This window comes from Peromyscus maniculatus, chromosome 9 (genome assembly GCF_049852395.1).
Source record: "Peromyscus maniculatus bairdii isolate BWxNUB_F1_BW_parent chromosome 9, HU_Pman_BW_mat_3.1, whole genome shotgun sequence".
NCBI lineage: Eukaryota > Metazoa > Chordata > Mammalia > Rodentia > Cricetidae > Peromyscus > Peromyscus maniculatus.
Window position 1 is genome coordinate 115,991,064 of NC_134860.1, and position 23,839 is coordinate 116,014,902.

The window sequence follows — 23,839 nt, forward strand, 5'->3', positions numbered from 1 at the left end:
GTGTGCCGGGCACCAGCCACCCTCCGAGAGGTACTGTCTCGGTACAGCAGGGACAGTGGATGCCGACACTCAGGGACTGCTGTTGTGTGCAAAGGATGAAGAGACGACCTGGCTTGTGCTACCCATACAACAGCTCTGAAGTTTTGGGGAAGCAAGTATAGCCACAGCAGAATTACAACAGATGAACACAGTGTGAAGCCACAGCAGCCAAAGTTCGCCATTATACACTTAGAATGAGCTAGGGCCAAAATGCACCCCCACATATTTTCTCCCCAGATTTGCAAGTTTAAAAAAAGAAAAGAAAACTGCAATCGAGTGGCATGGACCACCTCAACAACGCTGCTTGGCCCCTGTCAGGAGGAATGAAACACTTGTTTGCACAGAACTAACCCTGCGTAACTGGGCCCTTCCATGGGCAGTAACTGTATGTCATGTTTGACAGTTTCACACGTACATAATAAAGCGTGGTCATCTTACCCCCGCCCCGCCCCCGCTGGAACCCATGTTCTCCATGAGCCCCTGCTAGTTCCATGGCTTCCTTTTGTGCGACCCACTTGGAGTTTCTTGGCCGAATGTGGGTGAGAAATTATTCGCTGGAACAAGGGCAAAATGTCGCTGGCCACATTGCTGAGGAAAACGACACATCTTCCACCAACCACTGTTAACCATCAGCAGTTCTTCAGGGAAGGCTGGGCTTCCCGGGTCGCTCTCCCGTCCAGGATGAAATGTTATTGACAGGCTCGGTCTTGCGCAGATACACGTATCCGCAGTGAGTTTGAGCACAACAGCTGTGTCGAGTCCAGAAGGCAACTTTTTGTTACACATCTCCTGCTGGGGGTGTCTTTCTGTGTGCTGTGAATGGGTTGCTCTGATTGATGGATAAATAAAGTGCTGATTGGCCAGGAGCCCGGCAGGAAGTATAGTATAAGCAGGATAAGCAGAGAGGAAAATGATGGGAAGTGGACGGCTGGGTCAGGAGACGCTGCCAGCCGCCACCATGAGAAGCAAGATGTAAAAGTACCGGTAAGCCACAAGCCACGTGGCAAGGTATAGATGAATAGAAATGAGTTAATTTAAGATGTAAGAACTAGATAGCAAGGAGCCTGCCACAGCCATACAGTTTATAAGAAATATAAGTCTCTGTGTGGTTATTTGGGTCTGAGTGGCTGCAGGAGCTGGGTGGACACAGGAAAACTCCAGACACAATCTCCCCATTCACTGGTTCTTACATTCTATCTGCCCCCTTCTCCTCTCAGCATCCCTTGAACTCTGGGGGAGTGACAGGGTTGCACAATTCAGGCCCAAGGACTCCAGGCAATACTTTGGGAAATAAATCAAAAACTTCAGAGCAAAGAAAAAAAAATCCTGGCTTTTATGGCAAGCCTGCCCCCCTTCCCTACGGCCCCAAGATGACTAAGTTGATCTGCTGCTGGAGAAGCATTGCCACTGAGAACCTGAAACCAAACAAAGTCCCCCCAGGCTTCTCACAGAGCCTCTCCGTCATCCCAGACACGTTCACCATCACACCAACACTTAGCGCCTACGTTCCAGACGAGTATCAAGGTTACACGATCTGTCCCGAGCAGTTTAGGAGTAGCTACTTAGGAAAAGCAGAGGTAAGTGTGGTGGAAATCGGCAGACTGGGCGAGGGAAATGCCAGCCAGAGGAGGGCACTTCAAACAGGAAGCGAGAGTGAAAAGCAGACCGCAGGGGAAAGGCAGAGTCAGAGAGGAACAAGCCAAACAGCTAAGAAGAAGAGAACCATTCTTCACCAGGGGCTTGTTTGCTTCAGGCCTCTGCCTCTCTAAGGAGCAAAGGCTTTCCAGCCTGAAAAAGCATTGCCTCTACTCGGGCCTGGACTCGGGCCCCACCTAAGTTGTCCAGTGAGTCTAAAATGGCAGTTCTCAACCTGTGGGTCATGACCCCTCTGGAGTCCTATGACCCTTTCACAGGGGTCACCTAAGACCATCTGCATATCAAATTATTACACTGCAATTCATAACGGTAGCAAAATTACAGCTATGAAGTAGCAACAAAGTTATTTGATGGTTGGGGGTCACCACAATATCAGGAACTGTATTAAGGGGTGGCAGCGTTGGGAAGGTTGGGAACCACTGGTCTAGAAGATGAAATCTGCATGTTTTTCCTACTTGGACACACTTCCCTTGTTCCTGCAGCCACCACTCATCCATCAAGAGCCCTGTGCTGTTGCTATTTATACTGTGCCCATGAACGACCAGGAATTCCTCTGACTTTTACACTGGCCCTACAAACAGGCCATTATACATCATTTTGGATCGACTAACAGTTTGGCATTCGCAGGGCTAAATTTCACCGGAGACAAAGTGACACTAAGCAAAAGAAACCATGTGATGCAGGAGATTCCTCCAATGTTAAAACTGTACTTTATGCCGCTGGCGGCGGCGGTGGCGCACGCTTTTAATCCCAGCCCTCGGGAGGCAGAGCCAGGCAGATCTCTGTGAGTTCGAGGCCAGCCTGGGCTACAGAGGAAGATCCAGGACAGGCACCAAAACTACACAGAGAAACCCTGTCTCGAAAAACAAAAAACAAAAAAACCAACCAACCAACAAACAAACCAACAACCTGCACTTTGCACGAACCTTGATCCTCCGGATGCTGATCACTGCCTCCGACACTTTCTCAATGGCTGAGGGGAAGAAGAGCGTGACCGTCAACCGCACCGCGCCATACAGAGCCATCGCCACAAACACGTGGCTGGCTGTAATCTTATTGCCAAGCAACACGTAGGTGGTGAAGGTCACAAACAGGATGAGTTTGTTGGCGATGAAGAAGGAGGCCATGTTCATCCCTCTGAGGTAGGAGCTGCCCAGAATCTTGGAAATTTCCTTCCTAGAAGAGAGACATATACAGATTTTCACATAGAAATGCCAACACTGATGCCACACACACGAGGCCCCTTGTTAGGCAGTGCACACATGTTAAGATAAACCGTGGAGGCAGGAGAGATGTCTCAAACCCATGCTAGCATGAGAACCCAAGCCTGAGCACAGCATCCACATACATGAGTCTATGCCGCCCTGTGCCCCATGAAGCTCTGGGCCAGCTATTTCTGCCTAAGGGGCAATCAATAGTTTTAGGGGAGCTATTCTCTCCTCTAGCGAATTGCTGAGCTCAGAGGGGACAGGCTGTATCTCACTCACTCGTCGGTCACCCGTAAGGTGCCTAGTCCAGGAATTACCTTCAGGTATATGAGTAGGAATGAAGTTGAGTGTTTTATAAAATCTACTCCAAGTGACCCGAATGTCATTCTGCATCTCTAGCACTGGGGAGACAAAGACTGGTCCTTGCCGCTCACTGGTGACCAGCCTCGCTGAGTCACTGGACCCCAGTTCCCAGTGAGAAACCCTATCTCAAAAAAATAAGGTGGTGGGCTCCTCAGGAACAGTACCTGAGGGGACCTCTGGCCTGCACGTGCATGTAAACACATGTGCACACATGTAAACCTACACACATGAAAACATGCACACATGTAATATTAATTTTTATATGGCCTGAGACAGTACAGAAACAGTGGTGAGCACATTCTCTGGGGAAGCTTCAGGTAAACCACACAGGACACTAACCCACTTTACACATCCAACCAGCACTGCTCGAGGGGCAGGATAACAGTCTGGGGCCCCTGAGTTGATTTTATCAAGGACTCAAACAGACGCATTCAACTAGCAGACCTCAAGGTTAAGTCCCGGGTCAGGTTCCTTACAGGTGACCACAGGATGGATGAGACACAGCCCTTCCCTCCATGAGCTCAGGAGAGAACTGTACCCCTAAAACTAAGACTTTGTCCCAAACTATAGACAAAAATAGCTGGCACAGAGGCTCACGGGGCACGGAGGAGAGGAGTGTGGTAGGGCGAGGCAGGCTTGGCAGAACCCACAGACAAGCGACAAAAGATTCTCTACACAGGGGGGTATTTCAGATATGAAAATCTCAGGTGTCCAGAGCTACAAGAGATTAGGAAGTCCCTGTGCCAGAGCGCAAAAATAAACAAACGTTTGAAACAAAACGAAAGGAGTGGTATTTCCATAACACTCACTGGAAGGAATGATGCCCCTTCTTCGAGTCTGGCTTGGCACAGGGTACTCGGTCTCCAGCGCCCTCCCACTGCACTGATACCAAGTAGAGCTTTATTTTAAATAGAAATTTCTCAGTTCTTGTGTCTTGGAATCATTATTTTTCAGAGAATTTGAAGCATTCAGAAACACTTGGAATTACATTTTATTATCAGTAAGAAGCACAGAAGATGTGCATTTGAAGGCTGGCCACACAGCTTAGTAGTATATGGTATAATGCTTGCCTAGAACATGCAAAGCCCTGGATTTGATCCCCAGCACCATCAAAAACAAAATGGGAGAGAAAGACCAAGAAAGACACGGGGAGAGAGAGAGAGAGAGAGACAGAGAGAGAGAGACAGAGACAGAGAGAGAGAGAGAGACAGAGAGAGAGAGAGAGAGAGAGAGAGAGAGAGGTAACTTATGCCTGAAAATAATGGTCCATGGAAGCCCAGGTTAAAATGATGTCCGGATCGCCATACTTTACATTACTGCCACATGCAAGATGGCACATATCATGTCTGGGTTGAGTTACCAAGGGAACAAACCGAGAGCTCTAATTCATTCAGTAAAATTAGGAAATAGAAAAGTGCACAATACAGTACAATCTACTGTGGTGATATTGTGTTCCCCAAAATATTGTGCACCCTAATAAACTTATCTGGGGTCAGAGAACAGAACAGCCACTAGACAGACATAGAGGCCAGAAAATGGTGGCATTCACACCTTTAATCTTTAATCTGGAGGCAGAGATCCATCCAGATCTCTGTGAATTCAAAGCCACACTGGAAACAGCCAGGCATGGTGACTCACGTTTTTTGTTTTTCGAGACGGTTTCTCTTGTGTAGCTTTGCGCCTCTCCTGGAACTCACTTGGTAGACCAGGCTGGCCTCGAACTCACAGAGATCCGCCTGGCTCTGCCTCCCGAGTCCTGTGATTAAAGGCGTGCGCCACCACCGCCCGGCTTGGTGACTCACGTTTTTAATCCCAGGAAGTGAGGGCAGAAAGCAGAAAGGTATATAAGGCATGAGGACCAGGAACTAGGCGGGTTAAGTTTTTAGGCTTTTGAGCAGCAGTTCAGCTGAGATCCATTCGGATGAGGACTCAGAGGCTTCCAGTCTGAGGAAACAGGATCAGCTGAGGAATTGGCAAGGTGAGGCAGCTGTGGCTTGTTCTGCTTCTCTGATCTTCCAGCATTCACCCCAATACCTGGCTCCAGGTTTGTTTTTATTAATAAGATTTAAGATTTATGCTACAATCTACACCAAGACTTACTTCCTCAGACTGGCAATGAGGTCAGCAAACGACTTCTCCCACGCGTACATCTTGATTATCCTCATGCCTGTGATGACTTCATTCATGGTCCTGATCCTGGCATCCGTCAACGCCGCAGTCTTACCCCTGAGGGGGACAGATGGGACAGATGAGCCACAGGGGAGGCAGCCAACCTCTGCATATCAATCACAGGCACAGAGAGGGACCCAGGGTCAGAGGCGGTCCCGAAACCCCTGTGTTCCCACAGAACAGGTGGGTCCCGTTTCTGCCAGCTCTGTGAGTATTATGGAGCATTTTCAATGTTTGCTGAGGAAAACCAAAAGCCAGTCTGAGACAACCACTTCACCTCCTGGAGGGGCCCCGCCGGGAGGCGAGGGCTACGAAGCGTCAGGTCTGACACGGACACAGGGGGAATGAGACAGGAACAAAGGCTGCAGGGCAGGGACACAGGCGCTTGTCTGTCCATCAGGAAAAGAGTGAGCGAAAGAAAGGCTTCAGAGCGGCAGGAGCACAGAGCTGGGTCCCCTTCTCCATAGCCAGGAAGGGAGAGAACGTTCACTGCAGAGGAAACTACACAGACTCAGAAGAAAAGAGCCCAACACCGTCAGACAACACGGCACCCCACCCCCACCCCGTCCAGTCCCAAATCCCGAGACCTTGACGGAGACTTGCTCCGATTCTCGGTGCCTGCTTCAGGTCAAGGTCACTGTATCATCGTTTGGGCTTTTGTGAGCAGCCATGTGTCTGACACGCGCACACACACTGCCAGGACAGCGGGGCTTCGGAAGGGCCCCAGTGAAATTGGCCCCGCTCCATGAGAGCTTGTAAGTCAGTGGAAATGCTGAAGTACAACAGTGCACATATACGCATATGTGAGAAGAGCTCTGTAACATCTGGATTGGGACTGTGAGACGGCTCAGCCGGTAAAATCCCTTGATGCCAAGCATGAGGATCTGAGTTCCACTCCTGGGACTGACATAGTAGAAGAAAAGAAACTCTTCTGCAAATTGTCCTCTGACCTTCTCATCTGCACATGTATACCCTCCCCAGAGACACACAATAGACTGGATGGGTGGATGGATGGATGGATGGATGGATGGATGGATGGATGGGTGGGTGGATGGATGGATGGGTGGTTGGGTGGGTGGACAGGTGGGTGGGTGGAGGATGGATGGATGGATGATAGTTAGAAAGATAGATGATAACAGATGATAGATAGATAGATAGATAGATGTAACAAGATATACAAAAATAAGATTAGATTTACTATTACTTAACATTTAACTAACATCACACACGTAACTTATAGTAAGAAGCTCTTTAAAGGCTACACTGAAAAGCCAGTTGGTAGCAGCCAGCCCATACCTTCCCCTTTCCCCTTTCAAGACCAGCCTTTGGCTTATGGCTTGAGTACTCCCCAGCTAAGCCTGAAGGGCTCGCAGTATATGCAGAGCAGAAAAGCTAAGAAGTGTTTATTTTGTATCTGGGTAGCAGTCTCAGGCAGATGCATTACCAAACAGGACATATTTTTGGTCTGGCATTCCTCTTACCGCAGTGACGAGAACAGCTTTCCAATACAGCTTTGCAGAGGTAGAAGAATAACCAGAACAGCCATGCCAGCTAGGCAGGAGATGCCTATTTCCATCCAGAGAAGGATGGTCACTGCAATGGCCTGCAGCGGCCCCGCCCACAGAAAGTGCAAGAAGATTGTCACCTGAGGGTACAAAGCCAACACATTCTTAGGACTGTAACTAAAACAAGATGAGTAAGAATGCATGCCAGAAACTTTATGCTCCAAAAAAAATGAGAATCCAAACAGAAGCAGTCACAGTGGGTTTAAATCTGCTGAGGCAGAATTACAAGTATCTTCTGCAGAAGAAACCATGCTGGTGCAATAAACAGTAGACTCTGGGCCCTGATATAGGATGGCTTGGACTGCACCATCCCAGGGATGACCCCATTTTTCCCCTTCATGTGTGAGAGCAGCAATCCCCAGAATGCTCTCTGCCACATAATTGAACTCCATCTCCTCTGGATCTCCCCGACACCGCAGAAAAGCCTGTGCTATGGTGCCTACCACATTCTGCAGCCATTGCTTATGTGGTGAACCTCTGAACAGGAGGACTGAGTTCTTAGGACAGTATCTTGTTTATCCCCAACTCTAAGTGAAGTTTATGTTTGATTAATGAAAATCTGAAAAGGGAATGATTGTAGTTCAATACAGATCACACAAGAATGTTCTAGACCTTGTGATCAATCTACAAGCTGGGTATAGAAAAATTGGTGTGGGGCGAGAGGGTTGCAATGTCTAGTTAGGAATCACCCATGTGGCATGACTTATCAAAGTGTTCCTATGTACCAAGTACCACATGGAGAGGGCCGTACTGGACACCCCAGCCCCCCAAGACTTGGTCCTCTAGAAGGAGAAAGACAATTAGCTGGCTGCTCCACTGCCATCTGCTAAAGGTTACGGGGTGGGGCAGGGGAGGGCGGCCACTCAGGACTATTATCAAATCAACCAAGCTGGGGAGGAATGCTGCCCTCTGATTATCGGGGTGTCGCGGGCAGACGACATCACAAAAACAAAACAGGACTCCACAATATAAACACATCTGACTACATCTATGCTGCACACAGAAGTGAGGGGGGATTAAAAGTTCCTGTGACCTCTTCCACAGAATCCTGGTCTACACCAAATCCTTCATATTCCAGAAGGTTAAAGGGGGGAAGCAGGGCAGGAACAGACAGAGCTGGAACCTACTTGATCGAATTTGTTGACGTCGTTGGACAGCAGGTTGACTATCTGGCCCGTGGTTGTCTTCCCCATGGCCGTGTTACTTAAACGAAGGGCCTGGAATAAAGGAACAAAGTGAAGAGTTGCATCCCAGAATGATCCTCTCTTCAGCACAGAAAACAGAGAGATGTGTTTTCGGGGGTCTCATCTGATGTGAAGGCCAAGGTGATGCACGGTGGGAGTCCCAATGGCAGGCGCTGGCAGCTGCGTCCTCCGAGGACAGCCACACAGAGGTGAAGGCGCCAAGGCCCAGCTCAGTTTTTTAATCTTTACATTCTTTATTTAAATATTTATTTTACATCTCGATCCTCCTTTCTTCCCTCCCCCACCTCTGCTCTGCCCCTTCCCCCATCCACTCCTCCTCCATTTCTCTTCAGAAAAGGGCAGGTCTCCTGTGAGTATCAACAAAACACCGCATATCAAGTTGCAGGAAGACTAAGCACCTCCCCTTGTAGTAAGACCGGGCAAGGTGACCCTGTATGGAGGAACAGGGTTCCCAAAGGCAGTAAAAGTCAGAAGCAGTCCCTGCTCCCACTGTTGGGGTCCCACAAGAAGACCAAGCTACACAACTGTCCATACATATTCAGAGGGCCTAGGTCAGTCCCTTGCAGGCTCCTTGGTTGTTGGTTCAGTCTCTGTGACCCCTATGAGCCCAGGATAGTTGATTCTGTGGGTTTTCTTGTCATGCCCTTGACCCCTCTGACTCCTACAATCCTTCCCCCCTCTCTTTAGCAGGATTCCCTGAGCTTGGCCTAATGCTTGGCTGTGGGTCTGCATCTGTTTCCCTCAGTTCCCAGCTCATTGTTTAAATGAATGACCACATGCACTTCAGAGCCTACCAAAGTAATTTTGCACCAGTTCATTAGGGAGATGGTGAAAGGAGAGGCAAATGACACGATTTGGATTATTAATACCGAATCCACAATTAATTCTCTGCGAGACATCACTTAAATACACACAGCCTTGGCTTTCTCCTCATTATACGGAAACGGGCCCTCACTCATCTCAGAGAGTCACAAACGAAAGAGAAACGCCCCCCCTTGACTGAGTGTCTGCCAGTGAGAGGACCCCGAGGCCCAGGAAGATCCACGAGTGTGAGACACAGCTCTTTGTCTCCAGAGGCAATGCCGAGCTTGTGCAGAAGCAGGTGTGGTTCAGCACGCGGGAGCACGCCGCAGTGTAGCAGACAGACAGGGCGGGAGGCCTCCTTCTCCAGCATGGCGGGCAGGAGAGACCACGGAGGGCAAGGAGCAGCTCTGAGGGGCAGAGGAAGGCTGCCACGGGCCAGTGGGCAGCTCGTGGGCAGTCAGAGAAGGGAAAGGTGGGGCAGCTACGTGGAAAAGACTTGGAGGGTAGACGGATGGCGCTAACGTCCGAAAAGGAACCTGGGACGGTGGAGGCGGTTTGTCTGTCTTGTCTTTGTTTTAAGTTATCTCATTCCCAGACGAGGAGAAAATGAAGAGACGGGGTGGCAGTCGAAGCTCCGGGTAACTGGCCAGTGGTTATGCAAAAGAGAGCCAGGCACAAGGAAGCCCACGAGAACACAAGGAACTCCATGCAAATACACGTTTCCAGTCATAAAAGAGCCCAGCAGAGTGACACCTGCTGTAATTCCAACAGTTGGGAGACAGAGACAGGATGATCATAGAAAGTTCAGGGCCAGCCTGGGCTACAGAACAAGGTACAGACCACCAAGGCAAGAAAAGAGAAAAAATATACCCCAGGCGTGGCACCATACCCATGAGAACATGGTCAACACAAGTTGGCACCAGTGGGCCATGAAAACAAGAACAAAGAGAATGGAGGACCTGGGAGGAGGTAGTGGGAAAGGGGGTCCATATGATGGAAATATGTTGTGTGCATGCATGACACTCTCAAAAAAGCAATAAAAATGTTACATTTAAAATACATGGGAGTCCAGGACCTGCATGGGTCTGCAGCAGACGGAGTCCCAGAACTGAAAGGAGACGTGGACACATGCCCCACCCCTAACCCAGAAGCCATCTCCCACTGATAACCACTGGCAAATGAAAGTTACTTTTCTCCAAGGGCGTCTCACCGGGCAGCAAACCGCTCTTGGGAGCAGGCGCACGCCCAGGGTCTCTGTGTCTCTGTCTGTTCCTCATGCCTTTTCTTGAGCTCTTTCTGTTGATTTATACTGACCTATTCCAATGTGTTCGTTTTTGCTATTAGTTGATTATTTCCCCTTATGAGCCTGTTTGTCTTCTCAGGAGGGACAGAAAGCGGGCAGACACAAGCGGGCGGGACTGGGAGGTGCGGAGGGAGGAAACCGTAATGAGGATATGTTATATGAGGGAAAAATCTATTTTCAAGAAAAGAAAATTTAATTTAAAAAAAAAAAAACATATTGTACCATTTTCTGCTGAATGCTCTCTCCCACCCTGAGGCTAAAACACGGCCTCCAAGCCCCTTCTTCCTTCCCATTTCTGAAAGAAAGACACACACACACACACACACACAGACACACACACACACACACACACACATACACACATACACACACACACATACACACATACACACACACATACACACACACACAGACACACAAACACACACACAGACACACACACAAATACACACACACACACATATACACACACACACACACACACACACACACCCTGAGTGAATGGATGGATGGATGGATGGATGGATGGATGGATGGATGGATGGATGGATGGATGGATAAAATGAGAAGACATATGCCATACTCTAATCCTAAACTGATCATAAACAACAAAGAGAAAACAAGAGTCAGAACAGCTGCATGCAACTTGACTCACTGTCGCAAGAGCACCGACAGCTGGAGACACCAGCGTCCATCTGTGTAAAACACAAGACCCGCCAGTGTGCAGGGTTACCTGTCACCAACCATATCTGTAACCCAGGGAACAAAAGCCTGAGCCGTGGAAGTTCACACACGTGCGCTATAGCAGAAGTTACCAGGAGTCAACCATAACTGTGCCATCAATCCTAAAATTGGTGTTTTGTTTTTGAAACTCTGTCATACTATGGCTGGATCAGAAAAAGAAAAAAACAGTGATATGCCTTTAACATTATCAGAGAGGAAGGCAGTTCACAAACACAACTGACAGACTCCTGGCCTCTGTCCTGAAAGAGTAATTAACGGGTGCCGGCCCACTGGCCTTGCCCTCCACTGTACGGCCGTCAGATGGACGGCACAGGAAGCAGCTTCCCACCCCCCCCCCTGACCCCCACTCCCCTCCATGCTGACCGCAGGCGCTGCGGGACTGTGAGCCCTGAGGGGAGGAAACTCAGCAGCCGCTCAGGACTCACCAGGCTTATTTCTGCCCGGAGCCATTTCTGCCCGAGTAGAAGGACATCTCCCCCACCCAAGGGAAAAAGATGTCCACTCTGAACGGGAGAGGCACTGGAATTTATGGTCACAGCCACAGAGGACAGGCCCAGGATTTTCTGTGGGGATTTAGCAAGGGACTTTGCCAAAGCCTTCGCTGTCCTGGGGCAGGCTGAGTGCCAGAGTGGAGTCTGAGGTCAGCATGGCAAGGCGACGCCAGAGTTCTGCCCAGACACAGCAAAGGCTCTTCCTGACTGCCACAGCCATTCAATAACGATGCCAGGAAGGCCATGCACTGGTGATAAAGATCTGTCTAGAGAGTCAGCCAGGCCCTTGGACTGAGTTCAGTATGGAAACCGCTGCCCTACAGCCGAGATATACAGAGGCAGACAAAGTCACGCTGGTAGGACCAGCCTCAGAAACAGAAACCAACACTGTGTAATCCAGACTTCTTACACTACGTCACTCCCAACTCAACATGGTAGATCAATTACTACACAGGCCAAAAAAAGTGACCCATAGTCACAGAAGGGGCATGTCCACAGAAAGAGACACACATCCAGCTCATGGAATTAGCAAAACAATAAAGAACAATAAATAGATAATTTTAGGAGAGAAATGGATACCATCAAAAAGAAAAAGCAGAATTCTAGGCCTGAAAATGTGCAACATCTGAAATTATTTTTTTTAAAAAAAATGACTAATTACCATTAACAGTAGATTGTTTCAACTGGTCCATTTCCAGAGTAACTCATGTGGGGGAGCCACTGGGGCTCCAATCTAGAGCCTCCACATGCTGGGCAAGCTCTCTGTTGTTGACCTGTATTCCTAAACCTTCATTTCCCTCTTTATTTTGAGACAAGAGCTCACTTAGTTGCCCAGTCGGGCCTTGAACTTATGACCACCGCTTTGGCTTCCCAAGTACCTGATATTATAAGACTGTGTTCTTATTTCTGTGATGTACAATACGAATAACAAACAAGGAGCCGGGCGAGGGGAACGAGAGTGAAAGGTAAGACAACCTGTAGAGGGCTGTGGGAGACGACCATGCAGTCTAGTCAGAATCCTGAAGAACAGGTTTAAAAGAAAATAAAGCCTCCATCTGCAGGAAGAATAACAGGGAGGAGCCAGGCCGTGGCTCCATGAAGCAGCACTTTCCTGTCACGGTCGGGTCTTGGATTTGATCTCAGCACTGGGAAGGAAGGGAGGATGGAGGGAGGGAGAGAGGAAGGGAAAAGAAGGACTAGAATCCCCAATTTGTGAGGAGATGTTACTCTGCATATGCAAGAATCTTAGGGAAAATCAAGAACAAAAGTGGACAGACTAAGCTCAGACACTCCATGGCCATCCTGATAAAAAGTGGCTCAGTGGCTTTCGTTACACAATCGCAGCAATCTGCTCCACAGAGCTGCTCTTGCAGAGCACCAAGGTTCTGGTCCTGGGGTGCCAGTTCCAGGAGAGGCAATGCCCTCTTTAGGCCCTGAGGGCACTTGTGTGCATGAGGTACCACACAGACAAGTAGGCACACAGCCATACGCATAAATAAAAATAAATTTTTTAAAAATTACAAAGTGAACAGTATCTCCCATTCATTTGATGAACTGCTTTTCTTAACAGGATCACTTTCATCAGTAAGTAGGAAACATAAAACCTAAGCATGCATCTATAAACACCACCACCTATCAATATGGGTAGAATGGGGACCACCACCTATCAATATGGGTAGAATGGGGACCACCACCCATCAATATGTCCACAGAAGTGACTGGACTAGAGGAATGAGCTCTCCCTTTGGGAATCTGGGAGGACTCACCCTGATTGATAGGATTATTTGTGGAAACAGACAACTGAGCTTGTGTGTGCTAGATTTTCTATTTTAGGGTAACTGATGTGGGCCACTCTCCATGTGAGTGGCTCCATCCCATGGTCTGTGGTCCTGACTGCACGAGGTGTTTGGGACCACACGCCTCATGCTCCTGTCGCCCTGCCTTCCTGTCACCGTGGACTCTAACTGTGAGCTGCCATAAACTTTCCTTCCTACGCTGTCCAGTCAGGAGTTTTGCCGCAGCCCAAGGCAAGTAAGTAACGAAGAACGGCCTCCACAGAAACCTCCTGGAAACCCTTGTCTAGTAGTCCTGCTGAAACAGGTGTGTGAACAGCTCGTGGTCACGCTGCAGAGCCCTCACCGATGCTCTCTTGCCAGTGTCGGTGGCCCTCAGTGAGGCTCCTCCCAAAGGGCACAGTCCATTCTTCTCTCTGGCCCCTTGTTATCAGATGGTCATCACACTCGTCTCCCGCTGCTGACTACTCTTTTGAGACAGCAGGTCAAGGCAGAGTGGAGTACTCGGTGTAAACACCTAAGGGACTGTCACCGTTCAGTGACCCTACCCGAGTTGGCCAGATAATGTGGCTTTCTGGCAAATGGGGCATTACCGCGATCGGCAACTGCGATGGACATGCTTATCTCACTCAAGCACACCGCTACCAGTACTTTTCCAATACCACTGGCCGAGATGCTTAGTAATGTCGTCATGCCCTCCTCATGACTGCACTTTCTAAAGACGGCCATGCTGGTTTTCAAAGGGGGGATCTGGGAACTGCCCAATATCCTCCCGCAGTATGGACATAACAGGGGAACTGATGCACACGTCAGTCTTGCTCCCTCTCATTCTGGAGAGGGAAACTGATTCAAGGAAATGAAAAACACAAACAAAGCCAACAGCCTGCCACTCTCCGTAACCTGACAGCCCAGCTGCCTTGAGGGTCTCTCTTCTGTCTTGTTTCTTTTTGGATAAAAATAAAACATGTCCATTGCTAACAAACCTGCCTCTGAAGGGCACAATGTTCGCCCGCTCCAGGCACTAGCAGCTTTCCTTTCGCTCCCCTTTATCTCTCATATATTATCAGACATGCACAGGGCCGACTAGCCGGGTCTGGCCTGTGGATATGTTACTATCCAAGCATGGCATATCCAAGCAGGAGGACCCTGTTCTGAGGTCACGCTTCAAGTCAGGCCCCCACAAAAATCCAAGCTAGTCAAATTCATCAGAAGCCTCCACATCCCCTCCCCCTCAGGAGCTGATGTGACACTCGCCTCTGTCTGCCACCAACTCCTTGGTTTGAAGAGAAGCCCCACTGCATGGGAAGAGAGGAGGAAGGACCACAGCAGGGGAGTGAAACTGGGCCATAGAAAACAGTGTGAAAAACCCAAACAGAACATAAATGCAGCATCCCTCAGGGGAGGGACAAAAAGACAAACTTCTCAAATCTTCTTAAAACTCCTTTTATATTTCCCGGATTTGTCACTAAAATACAAAACTCCAAAAAACAATGTGTTTATAGCTTCTCTTCTGGAAAATGCTGTGTTTAATAATAAAAATTTACATGTGAACCCAAAGCCAACATCCTTTATAATAACTGTATTTATGTACAGTCACTTTTGACTACAAAGTTCTCCATTACTTTTTTCATCGTGTGCCTTCTTTCAGACCAGAAGAGCAAACGGAAGAGCACTATAACATCTCCAGACGTACCATGGCATATAATTTTATTGAAAATTAATCAAAAGGAAAATACTGGGCCTGAGAGATGGTTTGTGGGAAGAGTGGATGTTTCCAAGCCTGACAACCTGAGTTCAATCCCTGGAATCCAAAGACAGAGGAAGAGCATGGGCTCCCAAATCTTGTCCTCTAACCTCCAAACATGACGTGTGTGTGAGTGTGTGTGTGTGTGTGTGTGTGTGTGTGTGTGTATGTGTGTGTGTGTGACGTGTGTGACATGTGTGGCATGTGTGTGACATGTGTGGCACGTGTGTGATGTGTGTGACATGTGTGTGCGTGCGCGCGCGTGTCTGTGTGACGTGTGTGTGTGTGTGTGTGTGTGTGTGTGTGTGTGTGTGTGTGTATTTTACAAATGCAATTTTACTGTTTGTTCTACACTTACATGTTTACCAAAGTATCGCCCCTAAGCAGGTGGATGGTCACCAACCATAACAACACTACAAACGTTTTAATATTGTAAAATTAGTTCCTCACGCATTCCTTTCCTCCAAATGCTGCTTTTGAAGCTCTGAAGAGACCCGCGAGTAATAAATCCTTAGGTAGCCCTCCTGCCACGAAAGGGGGAAATGTACTTAAGGTCATGTAGTTGAAGTGATGGGCATTGTACCATGTACCAAACATCCCAGAAGCACAATTCTTAACTTTTCCATGAGAAAGAACAAGGGCGTGAGGAGAAGGGGGCAGCAGCAGTTCTCCACTGCGGGGGACATGGTCATTGTCAAGTTCCTACTCCCAAGCCCTGTATCTCCCTACTCATTTGGGTGGAGAGATAAGCGTACCCAGGAACAGCTGTAGGTCACCATCTGCACCCTCCAGGAGATGGGTCACAGCAAATGGCTCTGTTCATTACTAATGGGTCCCTGAGGGAGTGCACAGGAGATGAGGCCGTAAAAACAGCCAAGACGGCGCTTGCTCAGAGCTGGGCACAGACAGAGAATCTCTGAAACCCTTCCCTCTGCTCTGAAAAGAGCTGAAGCGACATTATCACAGTGATGATCCGGCTACACTGCCGTTTCCTTCACTGGAACCGAGAGCTAGAGTCGCGACCTTGTCGTCTGAAGTGATGCAAACCAACTGTAAAAGGCCAAACAAACACTGCAGGAGTCCACTTAAATGAGGTGTTCACAGTGGTCTAGTTCATAGAGCTAGAAATTAGGACGGTGGTTGGTGGGGACCAGGAGGGAACGGAAATGATAGGATGGTGGTTGCTAGGGACCCCAAGGGAATGGAAATGATAGGATGGTGGTTGCTAGGGACCCCAAGGGAATGGAAATGATAGGGTGGTGGTTGCTAGGGACCAGGAGGGAATGGAAATGATAGGACGGTGGTTGGTGGGGACCGGGAGGGAATGGAAATGATAGGACGGTGGTTGCTGTAGACCAGGAGGGAATGGAAATGATAGGACGGTGACCGGGAGGGAATGGAAATGATAGGACGGTGACCAGGAAGGAATGGAAATGATAGGACGGTGGTTGGTGGGGACCAGGAGGGAATGGAAATGATAGGACGGTGACTGGGAGGGAATGGAAATGATAGGACGGTGGTTGCTGTGGGGAGGGAATGGAAATGACGGACGGTTGGTATTTAATGGCTACAGAGATTTGGTTTTGCAGGACGAACGAGATGCCAGACTGTGGCAGTGATGGCTACGGAGTAAGGGGAGTGAGTGTAAGTGGTACAGGCGACTGTGTTTAAAATGATACATTTCACGCTTCGTGTACTGTACCCTGACTTTTAAATTCTGTAGTTCAAATGCTCTGCAAACAAACCAATTACCTATGAAGCCCTAAGAGGAAACCACCACTCACCATCAACCCTAAACCTAGAAAGGGATCTCAAAAACCTGAGAGAGAAGTGGAAATTCATTTCAGATCAGTGAGGCAATTTTACTATCAAGAGATTTCTAACATCATTCACTGTGACTTCAGCATGTGCACAGATAAAAAAATGCAGAGTTGTGCTGTCCCCTTTAAAAAGGCCACACCTGTCCCCACACCACCCTCAACTATTGTGGCAGCCATCATCCTCTATGACAAGATGCCCCGAATGTTCCCTGGGACACGAGTTCACTATACAGATTTATGAGACTTCTCCTTGGACTATTAGGAGGACAGAGATGGCCCCAGGAGCTGTTTTACTAAGCATACATGTGACTCAAGACACAACCTGTGGGCCCTCTCCTAACACGCCGTCACCCTCTGCCTGCTCACCAGGAAGGTAAGAACATGCCTGACAGGTCAGGCCGCCACACCCTGCACTGTGCACACAGCACTTCCAGCCCAGCAGCTTATAAACATCCAGGCTATCAAACACATACTGTGCCAGCCACCGCTCCGGCTCCGCCATAAACAGCAACAAAGCAGGACAGTTATGAGGCCAATATTTTCAGATAACAGAAAACAGGCAGTGTGCAGGGCCGATCCCTGAGATAAAGGACTCGTGTTCAGTATCCCACAATGCACAGGACAGCCGCGCCGCCCCAGCAAAGAACATGAACTAAGATTAGAGACTGACGTGTTGAGTGTGTGGACTCCAGCAAGTGGCACTTCTCTGGGGGTTCTGCAAACTGCAGAAGTTGCCTAGCTCAAGGAAGAAGGTCAGCAGGAGAGGTAACGGGGCAGGGGGGGTTAGGGGGTCATCTTGTCCCCAGGGCCCTCCTCCCCTCTATCTACTTCCTACCTATCATTCCGTGCACAGCTCTGCTCTATCACACAACTCCACCACTACTGTCCCTGCTTCAACCTGCTCCTGCCAGTCAGTCATCCGACAGAACAGCGGCAAAGCTCAAGCAGACGGTGCTGAGGTAAAGGAACTCTCCCTGAAACAAACCAACCTTGTCCCAGGAAAACAAAGTCAAGCCTATCAAGACCCTTGAGGACACAGGACTGGAGAGCAGAGTCCTCTCGAGTTAAAGATGCTGATAGCTCACCATGGGATTTCCAAAGCTCTGCCACAGGGGAGCCCAGAACGGAGACTGAGTTCAAAGCGCTCCGCCTGCAAGGAAGGCGCCCCCCACACACACACCAGGGCGAGGGTGCAATGCTCTTCAGAAGGGAGGGTAGAGATGCAGGGCCACGGTGTATGACACAGTTGATTTCAAAGTCTCAAACACACGGGAAATAAGAAGAGGAAATTAATAGCAAGAGAGTGGTCTCTATAACAAAAATCAGTGCCACCCCCCAATTAAGCAAATCCAAGTTGGTCAAACACTGAATCTTAAAGTATTTAAAGAAATCAGTATACATGTGTTGTAAGGATTGAAGAAAAACATGTCCAAAGAGTTTTAAAGGGAAGTATAACTGTAGACAGAAATTTTCAACAAAGTACAAAGGAAAGAAACAGCCCCGTGGGCACTCTAGAAAAGAATGTCAAGGTGATTTTTGAAAATTTCTGGGTGTTCTTGGCAGAAATTTTGAAGTAAAAGAAACAGTAAGATGGATGGGATATGAAGGACACAATGTCATGTGGTCCAACTGTCAACTAGGAGTCTGAGGAAGAAGAGCGTTACGAATGAGTCAAAAAAGAACAATTTAAAGAAACAGTCGTCAGGGACAAAGGGAGGTACAGTACAATGATATACACACATGAAAATATCATCATGAAATCCACTACTTCATATACTAAGCAAAAATTGATTTTTCAAGAACCTAGAATATTAAAACAACTAACCACCAGTCAAATATTTTCTGATTTCTATAAGTGAAAGATCCAAGAAGGTTATCACACACACACACACACACACACAGAGAGAGAGAGAGAGAGAGAGAGAGAGAGAGAGAGAATTGTTACCAGTCTCTGAAAGAAAATCAGCCGGAAAAGGCTTGTTACAATCCCAGCCAGAGCAACCAGGAACACTGGCTATAGAGACACATACAATGACCGGTCACAATGGCCATCAGAAGCCAGGGGTCCGGCCGGCGAAAAGAGCATTCCCTAAGCACAGAGGTGGGACCACAGACTGCCCAACACACAGACAGCCCACCCCGCCCAAAGACTGAGAAGAGATCACTGGCGGACTTCCATAGCAGGAGCCATGGAAGGAAGCCTTCCTGCGGGAAATGGAGTACACTAATGAAGGCTTGATGCTACAAGCAGGAACAGGAATGCTGAAAACTGCTTTTAAGTGGGTAAGTGAAAAACTGTGGGCTTTTTTATTTGTTCATTCACTCAGCGGAGATGCGAACACCCAAGAAGCTCCAAGAAATCTTCAATACTGCCAGTCATTGCTAAAATAAAAATTTACACCTGAGATTCTACCTTAGTTTTACCGCTGAATATAGACTAAATACCACAAAATCATTTGGTAATTTCTTCTAAAGCAAAGCACACTACTATTCCACTCTGAGGTGTCAGTCTAAAAGAAATGATATCTACCAGACCATTGATGGCAGCTTTACTTCTTTGTATTGTTTTGCTTTTTGTTCTTGTTTTTTCAAAACAAGGTTTCTCTGTGTAACCCTGGCTGTCCTGGAACTCACAGTCTGCAGACCAGGCTGGCCTCGAACTCAGAGATTTGCCTGCCTCTGCCTCCTGAGTACTGGGATTAAAGTCATACACCACCACCACCACTGAGAAGCAGCTTTATTTCTAACAGCCAAAGCCTGGAAGGAGGCAGGAAGTCCAGCAGCATCTGCATAAATAAACTATGGTGTTTTCAGATGATAGAATCATACAATCAGCAGGGGAAAACAATCCACCAACTGGGTATGGTGTCTCATGCCTGTAACCTTAGCACTTAGAAGTCAGAGACAGGAGGGTCACCTTAGGGTAGAGGCTATCATGGGCTACAAAGTAAGATCTTTTCTCACAAAATAAATCAATAAATCAATAACAATAAACATACACAACTTCTTGGGGGAAAAAAAAACACCTCAAAAGCATTCTGCAGAGCGGAGAGTCCAAAGGTCCACAGCATGAATCCATCTACTCCACGGCAGCAGAGGCAAATGAATCTAAGATGACAGAAATCTGATCAAATTTGATCAATGGTGATCTTGAGCTGGATGAGAAGGCAAGGCTGACAGGAAAGAGACAGAAAGGACATTCTAAGCAAGAGAAGTTATCAACACCTGGATGACAGGAAGTAGCATTTATGTAAATGTCAAAACTCAGACACCTGAGATACATACAATCTTATATAAGCAGTCCTTACTCGTCACTTGACTCTAAAGTAGTCAAATGAAAAAGAACTTCATTCATAGGAAAACAGAAGACTTTCAATATTAAGTGGTATTTCATATTTCCAAGACTTAGGAACATTTTTGGGGAGTATACCAAATTTTGGTGAAAATGTACAATACTTTTTATGGAAATTTTTGGCAAAAAATCATTAACATTTCCTTTGAAGCTGACAATTAGTAAAATATTAATATAGTCTACCTTCAGGGGTGCTACAACCCATTGTCACTATGAGGTCAGCACCCAAGAAGTGGTTCAGCCCACTGCTATAGTCAACAGTCAACAGATCATTTAAAGTCAACACATCAAATGATAAGCCCCAAATCCAGCTGAAGATAAGTTTTGGTGTATATACCTCAAAACAGGAGGCACGCCCTTTTGGAATATTCCTTTTATACTGTGTGAATATATGTCACTGTGACTGGTTTCATAAAGAAGCTGACTGGACAATAGCTGGACAGGATAAGGTTAGGTAGGAAACCAGACTAAGGACACTGGGAAGAAGAAGGGTGGAGTCAGAGAAGTTGCCAGACAGACATGGAGAGCAAACATGACGTGCAAGATGAAAGAGAGGTAACGCCACATAGCAGAATGTAGATTAATATAAATGAGTTAATTTAAGTTATAAGAGTTAGCTAGTGCCAGGCAGTGGTGGTGCATGCCTTTAATCTCAGCATTGGGAGGCAGAGCCAGGCGGATCTCTGTAAGTTCGAGGCCAGCCTGAGCCACCAAGTGAGTTCCAGAAAAGGCACAAAGCTACACAGAGAAACCCTGTCTCGAAAAACCAAAAAAAAAAAAAAAAGTTAGCTAGTAACAAGCCTGAGCTATTGGCTGAGCATTTATATAATCAATATTAAGTCTCTGTGCATTTATTTTGGAGCTGGCCAGCCGACAAAAACTCTGCCTACACATCCTGTCAGTGAAAGTTAGACCATGATAACAGGGGTCTTTCACCCTGTGTCTAGAATGCGCATGTAATCCTCTGACGGACTATCATGGAGCCAGTGAGACGGTAAATATAGTGGCAAAGGTATATATGGGCAATAAGGAGAGTAATTTAGTAACTGTATAAAATGTATGTGGATGGACAGAGACGGGAAGAGAACTGTACAAATAATTATTTTTAAGATGACAGAGTTGGGCGTTTCTTCACAACTTTCTGGAAGTACGATAATATGAAGACAGCAGTGCTGGAGGAAGTCCAAGGTTGCAGCAATGACCGACACGAGTCTGTGCCCCTGTGTGCATCTGTGCACATATGTGCACTTGCACATGGAGGGCAGCAATCAGGCCACGCTGACTGTCTTCCTCTACCGCTCTTCACCTTATTTTTTGAGACGGAGTCTCTCGGTGAACCTGAAGCTCACTGATTCAACAAGCTCCAGGGACCCTCCTCTCTCTGATCCCCACAGCCCTAGGGTTTCCTACCTCATGCCACTATGCCTGGATTGTACCATGGTCCTAGGAATCCAAATCCGGGTGCTCATGATTGTGGAGCAAAAATGCAAACAATGGGGGCCATCCTCCCAGCCCTCCATTTGTTAGCTTATTATACAGTTAGTCTGCATGCTACTACATCAGGCTACCTGCATTAGATGAAATAAGATGTTTTCTCACGGCAATCCACAATGTTCCTCTCTAAGGACATCAAGAGCTGTTCCTGAGAACTAGATGCCTCATCAAATGAGTACCATGGTGAATGTGACTGACTCAATGAAGGGCCCTTACAAGACTCCGGATGCAACTCCTATTTGAATTCTTCTAATTCTCAAGATCATTATCTCCACATGGACCCAACACCATAGGCAGAAAGCTATCAACAGATGAAGCCGTATCCTGATCATTTAGTTCCTTACTCAACAGGGCAATGGCTGCCATTTGTCAACTAAACGCACATCCTGAACTCCCTACCTCACCAACACTACCCCTACCCATGCACCCCACTCCCCTTGCCACCAACCCCTGCTTTAAGCTTATTATCAGGGTTCTCCATCAACCGGACCTGATGTGATGCTGTCTTTACATTTCTTCTCTGTCCTTCCATCTTAACAGTGTTCAGAATATGCTCTACCCAGATCCTGATACTCACTCCCACCAACATCAGGATTATTCCATAAGCCATAGTCTACCCGCTTGCACGCCACTTTGCACCTTTGCCAATGTCTCCCTAATTATTCATCTTCAAACCTCCCATGACTGAGTGCCAAGTACAAAGGTGTTCCCAGGAACGTGGGAACTCCACCTGCATGTCACACTCCATACTGACTGCCCTACACAGACAGACTCCAGACCCTCACCACAGACACAGAAGGTGGGAACTAATACCACTTTTGTTTTGCTAATGGGGACACCAAGGCTCAGAGCCTGAGGAAAACAACTAGGGAGTGGACAACTGAGCTTCATATACCCGCTCTCCAAACAGAGCCTCCGATGTGTGTCTGCGAGTCCCACACAGAGCCTGGCGATAATGTGGTTATTCTACACCAAGAGCTTTACCAGAGTTACTTTATTCTAGGGACAGGACACCCCCACGAAGCAGGTCTCTTTTATGCCAGTTTAAAGATCAGGAAATGGAGGCTGTGAGAAATTAACATACTTCCCTATCTAAAATTTTGCAGCTTGGAAAAGGGCAAAACTGAGACTGCAATACAGTCTGATAGCTCTTAAAGCCCCAGGATTACAATCTCCATCCCATCTGACCTGCCACAGTGTCTCTGATTGGTGCCCAGGTACCTGATCCAATCCTAGACGCTCCTCTCCTCCCCGGGAGAACCAGCCCATCTGAGACACTCCTTCCAGGATGATGAAAAGGACTCCTCACCTTGCTAACTTGTATTTCCAACTACAGAAATTAGCTCCTTCTTAATAAGTGAGAAGACTGACAGTTTGCCCTTTGATGGGATTAAGATCCCATAAAACTCCCAGGTCAGATGAAAGTTCATGTTAGAAATAAAATAATAAATGATTTAGAAGAAAAATATGAAACTAGCACAACTGTGTTCAAAGTACTACTAGTTCGTTCTAACTGTCAAATGTTAAGATAATACCATGAGGACAGAAAGTCTTGCCAAAGTATCACTTTCTATAAAAACCACCCAGTTTCATTTTGACAGTACCCTCAGGATCCTCCCTACACAACTTCAGAAAGAAGCCCTAAGTGCAGACCAACAGACAAAATATCAGGCCGGGTCTCATGACACTCCGAGCTTGAAGACTGGTGGTTCCATATTGTCGTCTAAATATAAGACAGCACAGTACACACTGAGCTACAATCAGTTTAGAATAAAAGCAGAATCAACTTGGATCTGAGAATCATGACTATAACAGACAGACACTGCCAAACATTCAACCAATTGCCATTCCCCAATCCCCTGAGCCGGCTCACTACCTCAGCCAATCGCCTTTCCCCAATCCCCTGAGCCGGCCACTACCTCAGCCAATCGCCTTTCACCAATCCCCTGAGCAGGCCCACTACCTCAGCCAATCGCCTTTCCCCAATCCCCTGAGCATGCCCACTACCTCAGCCAATCACCTTTCCCCAGTCCCCTGAGCAGGCCCACTACCTCAGCCAATCACCTTTCACCAATCCCTTGAGCAGGCC

At 47.6% G+C, this 23,839-nt stretch overlaps 1 protein-coding gene across 1 annotated transcript in view; it reads right to left on the bottom strand.

Annotated features, from left to right (window-relative positions):
* The window catches only part of Abcc4 (ATP binding cassette subfamily C member 4 (PEL blood group)), a 230,615-nt gene that overhangs the window by 152,943 nt on the left and 53,833 nt on the right, over positions 1-23,839 (bottom strand). The window contains exons 5-8 of the mRNA XM_006978748.4: positions 8,128-8,217; positions 6,917-7,080; positions 5,367-5,492; positions 2,622-2,871 (exon numbers count right to left, since the gene is read on the bottom strand). Coding sequence (XP_006978810.1) covers positions 2,622-2,871; positions 5,367-5,492; positions 6,917-7,080; positions 8,128-8,217 — 630 coding nt within the window. The remainder of the gene's footprint in view (positions 1-2,621; positions 2,872-5,366; positions 5,493-6,916; positions 7,081-8,127; positions 8,218-23,839) is intronic.